The sequence below is a fragment of the Rhipicephalus microplus genome, chromosome 10 (genome assembly GCF_043290135.1).
Source record: "Rhipicephalus microplus isolate Deutch F79 chromosome 10, USDA_Rmic, whole genome shotgun sequence".
Taxonomy (NCBI): domain Eukaryota; kingdom Metazoa; phylum Arthropoda; class Arachnida; order Ixodida; family Ixodidae; genus Rhipicephalus; species Rhipicephalus microplus.
The window spans coordinates 15267516-15277143 of NC_134709.1; the positions used below are offsets into that span (position 1 = coordinate 15267516).

Genomic DNA, 9628 nt, shown 5'->3' on the forward strand with positions numbered 1-9628 from the left:
GTCTGACCCTTACATTGACCTCATAAGAAGGAGGCACTGCAATAAATCTTCCCCTCCCCCCCCCCCCTACCCCTGAAGAGATTCCTGCGCCCGCTTATGCTCACGGACGCCAACGCTCGCCATCGTGCCTAAATGTTCATAGTTACTGCGCTAGCCACACCGCTAACCACTCCTCTGTATCAATCTTACTCCTGGTGTTTCTTCACAAATACTCCGAATGTCTCTTGCTAATATCAAGCGCTCGCAGTTAATAAAACTTCCATCCCTTCTAAAATCCGAGGTCTTCGAGATATGGCTAATCTCACACAGATATCGTTCACATACAACGATATCGCACAAAATGGCATAAACCCAAACAAGCTCCTTCTTTCAATGTAACTTGCCCGCTACATTGAAGGAGGGAACATATTTCAAAGTAATATATATCAAATGAGTATACGCCCCCAAAACAAGTAGCAGTAACAGCACCATATGCAGGCTTCCATTGCCACCGCTGCGCAAAGGAACAGTACAGTAAATACAGGAGGATATAGAGAGAGATTGCGAGAGCAGAGATAAAGCGGGGAGGGTTTGTATCAGAACGCCAACTGCTGTCCGTTCCCCAAATTCAAACCATCCGTTAGCAGCGGAACACAACATGGCGCACTCGTAACCTCCCTGCCCGGGAAGCCAGCGAAAATGGCGGCGAGACAGACGACGCCGCCGGGTGTCTTTCCCGTTTCACGCTCAAACACGGGCACGCCATGGGTCACGCGACCTGCCCGAATTCGTCTAACGAACGAATCTCCATCCAAGCGCCGATGTTCCTCAACATCATGCCACAGTCGCTAAAAGCACTACGAAACCCAGTTCGAGCGTATACAAAGGAAAAATAAACTTGTCGCGAGTCGGCATTGACGATGAACAGCGAATATCTCATTTTTAAACTATTTACGCGCTTGTACGTGCATTCTTAAGGTTTGTATAGGCAGCACCTGAGCAATGTACGCATTATTTTCATACGTACTCACGCTTAGAAGCCCTCCGATGCGCCGTTCCGACCTGACGAAATGGAGGTCGACCCTTCGTTCAGCGTAGTACCGAGCCGTCTGCAACGTCCGCAAGACACAGCCCCAGCTGAAGTTTCGGAGGGTACAGTTCTGCTGCCCGGCAGGCTGTCAAACCCCTTCGAGCAACGACGCAGTTTCAGTCTTCGATAGGCCCATCCGTAACATGACCACAGAAGGCCTAAGAGCCGTTACGTCTGCCGCCTTTTAAATATCACGGTTACTCGGAAGAATCGCCAACAACTCCCCCGTCGCCACCACTCCGAGCGCTCAGTGTGCGTGCGTCCAATAAACCGCGGCATGTATTTTCAGTGCCGAATGCAAACGCTGTTGTTATTGGTTGATTTGAATTTGTTGAATCCGCCGTTTCCCTAGATGAGGATAAACAGGAGGAACGAAAGAAGGGAAGATGGACGAAAGCAGAGCGGAGGCGCTGGCTCGAACGCGTTGGCTTCCACCGCGCTACGCGTGTCCTTGATCTTGTTGACTGCGTGGTCGTTGCCCTCGCCTGGCTGTGAGGGTTTGGGCGCGAAAAAGACGACTCGTCTGTGCGTGCGTGGGGGGGGGGGGGGGGAGAGTTGATGCGAGACTCTTGATGGAGGCAGACGGCGCCGTTTGATCGGTGAATGTTTGCTCCATGCTGGCGTTCCTGCTGCCGAAATAATTTGTATACCTTGCGTTATCACAAATGTTCAGGAAGCTATGTTTGGCTTGGCTTTGGCGAACGGTAGATCGCGCTGGCTCCTAAGAAAAGGTATTACTACGTTGTGTCTTACTGGTGAAACGCGATGTCAAAGTGGTATGCGGAACCGTTTTACGCTTGTAACTGCGAAACTGTTTAGCAAATCGCTCGTTCACCTCGTATCATGAAACTGTCATCAGCGTAAACAAGTGTGTGCACATCAGAGATTGAATATATATCCCAATACTCACTATTGGCCCAATTGAATTAGGATATAGTTACACCCCCCTCCCGACCCCCCCCCCCCAAAAAAAACAGGTGTGGTGTGTATGAAAAAGTATAGGTCCGTCGGGGCGTGAACTAGCACATAACGGGCCGCTCCCACGTCGGGACAGGTAGGCCTAGCCTCTCCGCCGTATCGTGGGTACCTTTAACTGCCCATGGTCGCGTCCCTAAATCCGGACATCGTAGCGCAGCATCCCACTAGGACGATGTAACGTCCTCAACCCGTAACGCAGGGCACCGCCAGAGCATGTGATCTAAGCTGTCTCCGCAAAACGCGCACGTGTTTGACGTATATGAATCTTTGGATACATTCTGCGCAAGAGTGCGGGATTCGGATATGCCCCGACCTGCAAGAGTCCGAGCGTCGATGCATGCGGCCTGTTCAGTTTACTAAGCGGTGGCGGATACTTTGTCCTTCTAAGATAAAAGTACATACTTCGTAAGTTCTTTGTGGGTCGTTGGGGAGACCTCTGTTGTCCAGAACCTCATCGCCACGCCGTTCAGTAGGTCATAGAGTTTCACACAATACTTACTAGAGGGAACTCTGACGCTAGTGTCTATGGGAGCTGCAACACACGGCGCTTCAGCGAGCATGGGAATGATGGGTAGTACACACATTTGTCTAATTTTCGTACTTCTGGCCTGCTTTTGGCTCCGTGTGTGTTCGTGTGGCTTGAAGCTTTTTTTCTCATGAAACAACAATCGGCAAATGTTCAGGGATTGCGCTTCATCACCTTATTTTTTTAGACTTACCTTTCCAAATCGAGTCACGAAGTTTAAAAGGGTTGAATCTTTCTTTCAAAACAAAATCGAAACACAGCAATAAACGAAGCCGCAAGTACGATTCACCGCTCGCAAGTACGAAGACTATAGACAAATGTGTATGCTACCCATCATTGCCATGGTCGCTGAACGATCGCAGCGCCAGAGTGCCCTCTAGTTAATTTTGAGAAACTCTATGCAGTAGGTGTACGCGGTCGACGACTCCTCGCTGGGCCGACTAATTAAGGTTGGACTGAGCGCCCTCCATCTGTAGCGGGGAACCGCCACAGAAATTTGCGCGGCCTTTTCGAAAAAAAAAACTATCACCCTCATAAACGGTTATGTTCCACAGAAACTGGGGTGAATCGCATCGCGTACAACTTCCACTAAAAAAAAAAAAATGAAGGCGACACTTCTCGTAACAATTAAATGGCTGCGAAACAATGGGTCCACGCTATACGTATACAACGACAGAATAGATGTGGCGTAATTGCGGCTGCAGATGTCGCTCGTGCTGTTCAGTGCGCGACACTCCATCGTTCCAGACAGTGAGAGTTGACCACTGTACAATATACTGCGCATTATTCACGTGGGGCGAACCTATCTTCGTGCTCGGTAGTGTACAGTTTTCGTGGTCTTGCGTCAGAATTAACCCGACGGTATATTTTCGAAAGCTTTTAAGGGGCTGAAAACAAAAAAAAAACGTTTATATCGGCTCGCTTGCCAATGCACCTCATATTGTGGCTAATTCAATGCAAGTAAGGGATTACTGCGACTTTCTGCTTCTCTCACACTTGTGTTGTCTCACAGGGAGTTGTAGCACGACTAACATCCTTGATAGATTTGAGCGTTGTTTCCGCCACGGACCTCAAAACATCGTGAGAGTATACAGCCTGCACATTTTAAGTGCTCCACTTGTTTGGTGGAACTGGACGAAATAGTGTGGGCACAGCGTGGGCCCCAGCCTTGAGTGAACTGAATCGAAGACAAGTATGGCCTTGTTGCCTCGCGGAGCACAGGTCCAACAAACATGAGACGGCATGAAATGCAATCAAAGCGTATACGAATTTGAGCCGGTTATCTTCACGGGCTTTTTGTGGTAATACCAAGATGGTGGAGGCATTCGTTAAACAAAACCACAGCGTTGGTTGAAAACCCCCGTTCCAACTAAGCCAGTGTAAAGCCAAATTTAGCGCCTCCCCCCCTTTCTGCCCTTCGCACGCCTATGGTTGACTATTAAAGTCAAACAAACGTTTGGGGAATTAAAAAGTGACGTTAATGGTGCACTGACAAACATATCTTAAACTGAATGAAGACAATGTTAAAAGTTATCTATGTGCTTTCGTTCATAGTTGCGCATGTTTTCATTGTACTAAAATATCTGCTGGCTGTTTGGGCTCTCTTTCGTAATAAATGGGCGGTGCCAGTACTACATGTGGTGAAGGGACCAACACTTGCCATATGTTCTGGGCCTGCCAAATGAACCCAAAATTAACCCCCATCCCCAACCTCACCAAACATTGCTGGGAGACGACCCTGCTCGATAGCTCCGAATTCGACTAATCTGGCATCGCCAGCTTAAATGAAGGTTTTTCCTCCTTCTCGTAATTGAGAGATTTTTTAATCAAAATTTAAAAATAGTTTCAAGGATAGGAAAATTTGTCATGTTCCCGCTTCTTTCGGGCTTCTTTAGCGATGAGTATTCGCTCGTTTGCTCGGCAGTGTTTGGCAACACGGCTGTAGCGGCGCAGATAGTCTCCCGTGTCAAACAAGGCAACACCGTAATTCATATGTGAAACGCATTGAACTTGTATTCACATACATCGGGCCCCGCCGCGGTGGTATAGTGGCTAAGGTACTCGGCTGCTGACCCTCAGGTGGCGTTATCAAGTCCCGCCTGCGGCGGCTACATTTCTGATGGAGGCGAAAGTGCTGTAGGCCCGTGTGCTCAGATTTGGGTGAACGTTAAAAAAACCTTAGGTGGTCTAAGTTTTCGGAGCCCTCCACTACGGCGTTTCCCAGAATCATATGGTGGTTTTGGTACGTTAAACTCCACATATCAATCAATCAATCACATAGATCGGATCTATTCGTCTTCCGAGCGAAGTTTGACATTTCAGACAAAAAAAAGTGTGTGTTGTGTCCGTGAGTGTTCTTTTATGTTTTTTTTCATATATTTCTTACGCAAACTGCCAAAACTGTAAATTCATCCCTTAAGCCTGCTATTCCAACACCTATACATCTTATTCTTATTCTTAACATGTCTTCCTGCTCACACTCTTCTATTGCCCCTTTCCCCCTTCTTCCTCCCTCCCTGCAGAAAAGAAAGTTAGCGACTATACGCGAGCTCATCATTCTGCTCTTTCAACAAGCGCTCTATCTCTTTCTCAACGGTGTCAACGGCAATCTATGGAGTCCGCTGAGGCGCTGGACTGCCGACCCGAAGGTCGCGGGTTCGATCCCAGTACAGGCGGTCGCATTTTAATGGAGGCGAAATGGTAGAGGCCTTTGTACTGCGCCACTGCGTAGGAACAAGTCTACAGGTAACTCCTGCAGAGGAAGATAATCAAACCAGAGGAAAGCCCCTGGTCCAGGTTAGGAAAACGGCATCTGTCTGGCGTTACTATCCGGGAAAAAAAAACGCTCACTAATCAAACATGACACTAGCGAAACATCTATCAATCACGGAGAAAAATCAATCGCAACTACTCAATCCTTGGCCAAAACCCTCAGAGAAGGCAAGTGCCAGGACACCCCGGTAGCACATGCTTATAACTGTATCGTCATCTTTTTTTTTTTTGCTTTCGTGCCGCAAGCACGTGACAATATAAACACTCATAATAGAGACGTCCCAGCACGTTCAACTAGGACCGCGCGTCTTCCATTGAAGCACGACAGGTGCCGCCATTACTTGTTCAAGCATGCAGTGCAGGGAACCACACTGGCCGAATATGAAAAGGGTTCATGGCAGTTAAAAAAAAATCCATTCAGTGCCCTTTCCGCTCGGTATCAGAGAGCGCACGCTTGCTCGTTATTTTCACGCCCGTCTCTTGCTTCACGCAGGGACGACGACCTCTCACAGCCGGACCCGAATCCCCGTCCCAGCGTCTCCGCGGCGGCGACCCACAAGACCGACGGTACCACTGCGGGCGCCTACCCCGAGAAGCCCGTCTCCTGGACCAGCCGCGCTCTCGAATCGGTGTTGGTCGTGGCCTCCGAGATTCTCCAGTACCCGTGGGGCGCCGACGCGCTCATCCTGGTCGGCATCGTCCTGCTGGCCTCGTTCCTGGTCGTCCTGTACTACGCGGTCGCCGTCGTGCTACCCATCATGGTCCTGGCCGTCATCTTGGCCATGATCAACTCGGCGCTCTTCGAGAACAGCCGCTTCCTACACGTCCTGCGGAGACTGGGGCTCACGTGACGACCTGTCGTGACGTCATGAGGCCACGCCTTCTTCTTGTTTGTGGAACTGCCTTCGTACTTATTACTGACGAACTTTAAATACGACCCTATAGTCGGGCGAAAGGGTCCCCGTGATCGGTGGTAATGGTGCAATGGTTTAGCTCCGTCGTTTGGATGTCACAGGTACTCCAGGTCAGCATCGTTAGCGTGCGTGCGATAGAGTTGTGCGTCATCGACGGTGCTTTTGCTATAGCGATAATCAACACGCGACTGGCGCTGTCTTCTGTTGATTTCAATTGAGACTACGAGCATCCTAACGCGTCGTTTTGGTCCGGAAGCTTAAACGTGGCGTTCCGCGTAATTCAGCGTCCTTGAATGAGGTTTATTGGCTCATGCTGCCGTTTGTACGACCGTTGCCTCCGTACGCTGTACTGTAGGCGCACTGTCGGAGCTCACTGTGGAGGCAACAGTACAATAGACTTAGATGCATTGTGGAGAGTGCCCGATATATTCTGAAGGTCAGAAAATACACGTGATCGATCTTTGCGGCGCTTTCTAAGAAGATTATAAGAAGCCAGCCAACAAATAAAGAAGAGACTAACAATGTTTCGAACCACTGAGCATGGCGGCAAGCACGCAGTTTCATGACTTAAAATGGCGTCACAACGTCAGGGATCGCTGCGCAACAACTACGCAACAAGCTGCCCGAGGTCTTTCCACTTAGGTGCCGAGAGTGGCGTCGTCCCAGGCTCCGTTGTCTTTCAGTACACAATTTTGATACACACCCTCACAGATACGTGGGGTTGCGCTGCCGCAGATTACGGCACGCTGCATATGTTCTTTGCACGTTCCTTAGCTTTGTTACTGCGATATACGTTATCGAAACAATGTTCTGTGATCACTTTGCCACTTCTCAGAGAATCTCCAAGTCTTTTTGTCTCGGATCTCCCACCAAATGACTTGCTTTCCCTGTGTACCGTAACCTGCAGGTGATAAACTTTCCGCGCGCGTTTGTATTCTGTGTCATTTTGACCCCGCAGAGTTCCACACTGATTCAATAGAGGAAAATCTGGCGCTATAGTGTATACGTGGGAGTTGCAGCGCATGGCGTTTCACTCGGCATGGGAACGATGCGTAGTGCATACATTTCCCTAAGCTTCCCTCTTTTGGCTCAGTGTGAACCGTTTTGTCGCAATACAAATATCACCGAAATTATAGTGTGCTATATATGTTGTACTATACCAAAACTTATGCACTCCTACTTCTCCACCTTGAGACTGGCCAATTCGAAACAGTTGACGAAGTTCACAACGAGCTGTCATTCTTTCCGAAACAAAAGCCGAAGCACAGGAATATACCAAGCAACGCTTCCTATAAAAAGTACGTTATAGAACGTCGCTCTCTTTTCGATTGGGAGCCTTCTTCCAGCGCGCAATCTCGGAGGCCATGCCTCCTGCCTAGTGTTGCGACCGGCCGCCGCATGAGACCGCTCGCCTCCGGACCGTTCAGTCACGTGACGTAACCGTACCGCTCTGTCACGTGACATCACGGTTGCTCGGAGGCAACTGTGAGAGCATTGCTGTGTTCGCAGGGGGCGGCCGTCGGAGACGCTCGCCGTCGTACCGATGGAGGAGGGTAAAATCAGAGGGTAGGGCAGCACGTTCGCGACTTACGTTCCAGGCATAATTTTTTAGGAGGCGTTGATACCAAGCCACAAGAACGTTCGAAGCCGCGAGCAGTAAGACTATACGTATACATCTATGTACTACACAGCACATCCTTCACATGATAGCTGAACAATCGCTGCGCCACATTTCTCTCTAGTAAACATTATAGAAAACTCAATCATTTTCCTTTTATTGTTAACTAGGTCTAAACGCATTGTTTTTTTTTTTTTTGCATATCAACCAAGGTTGTCATAAATCATGTTGCCACTTCGGTAATATTCCTACCAGGTTTCCACTGTCCGCTGGCTCGTGTAAAAATATGTGCCTGGACGACAGTCGGCTGAGGTTTTTTGTGTGTACATATAAAGAAACCAGAAGTCGTCTACCTAAAATTATTTGTCATGAAACGTTTACAATTTGTATTATCTTGCCATGTGTGTTCGACCATGGTTGTCATATCTATTTTTACGCACTGTGTTCGCAAGAAAATAATAAAGCGATATGCAACCCTGAAGTGCATTCTGCCCTGTAGAGACTTTGCGGCAGTGTCATTTCACACACACACAAAAAAAAATAGGTTGACAAATAAACTTTATTTTTCGATTTGTCTCGCTTCATTACTGCAAGAATCTTCCGCGGGCAACAGTAGGACGAGCAGCGTCAACTCGAAGGCCTGTGTGAACGCTTCAGTTAGCGTCTGCCAAGAAGCCACCTTCGCGATAAATGTTCAAGTTTAATTCGAAGCTTCGTCCAACAAACCTGCAGAAAACATGTCCCATTTGCAGTTTCCTGCGCCAAATGCGTGAGTGGGCTCACTCGGAACTGGGTAGACGAAACAAATTCAAACAAACCCATAAATTTATATAAACGTATACGAATGATATAAAGCATCGCCTTTTCGAAATGCGCAGGCGAAAGTAAAGGCACAAGTTTCTATAAGGTGTATACACAGGAGTCTGAAACCGTGGTCACGCGACCACACGCAGATTACTTTGTTCAGTATAGCTTGAGTGACACATCCGTACACGAATGCCTGCAACGAAAAAAAAAAAAACGGGGGTGAGGTGTGCAGGGCACCTCCCCACCCCCTGTTTACGACTGTGCACAGTTCCCCATTCCTTGCTTTTAACTTCTTCACCCTCTCTGTCTTTAACGACCAAGTTTCCTCACTGCGGCCCACTATAGCTGAGGTTGAGTTAGAGACCGCGGTGGATAAGTCACAAAAACAGGAGTATTTGACAGAGCAATCGCTCCTACAATGGTATCGCGGGGTTTTGCTTTCAGCAATAACGTCGTTTAACAACGTGGTCCACGTGTCCCCGATGGACGTTGACCGTCCTCCTCCTCCATCTTGAGATTTATGCAAGCGACCACCCGCAGCAACAACCACACGGATCGAACAATCGAAACGCCATTATTAGACGCGACTGACCATGTCTCACTCTGCGACCATACACATGGGCATATTGCAGCGTTCTGCCTGTTTTACTAATGCTTTCTTGTTCTCGCTTTTTTTGTGTGTCCGATAGAGATCTCAAAACAACTGCTATCGACATTGCTAGCGCGTGTAAGGGTTTTCTTGACAAGCTTCCCGTGAGGAGCATAGGCAAGTGCCGTTTTTTGGACACAATGTACAGTCCCTGCAGTTGATAGAAAGCCCTGGTGTAGTTCCCTCTCCGTGTCCATGTGTCAGCGTGCGCTAAAAATAAGTTACGGTGCACTCAAACCAACTAGCTCGTCTTGCAATATTGCTCCAGGTCATTTCTAGTATACGAGCTCTTTTT

General features: G+C 48.5%; 1 protein-coding gene across 3 annotated transcripts in view; it reads left to right on the forward strand.

Annotated features, from left to right (window-relative positions):
• The window catches only part of LOC119180793 (uncharacterized), a 50674-nt gene extending 42227 nt beyond the window's left edge, over positions 1–8447 (forward strand). For all 3 annotated transcript variants that reach the window (XM_075875084.1, XM_075875085.1, XM_037431929.2), the window contains one exon: positions 5839–8447. In XM_075875084.1, the coding sequence (XP_075731199.1) occupies positions 5839–6196 (358 nt within the window). In that variant the 3' untranslated portion in view covers positions 6197–8447. The remainder of the gene's footprint in view (positions 1–5838) is intronic.
• The last annotated feature ends 1181 nt before the right edge of the window (positions 8448–9628 follow it).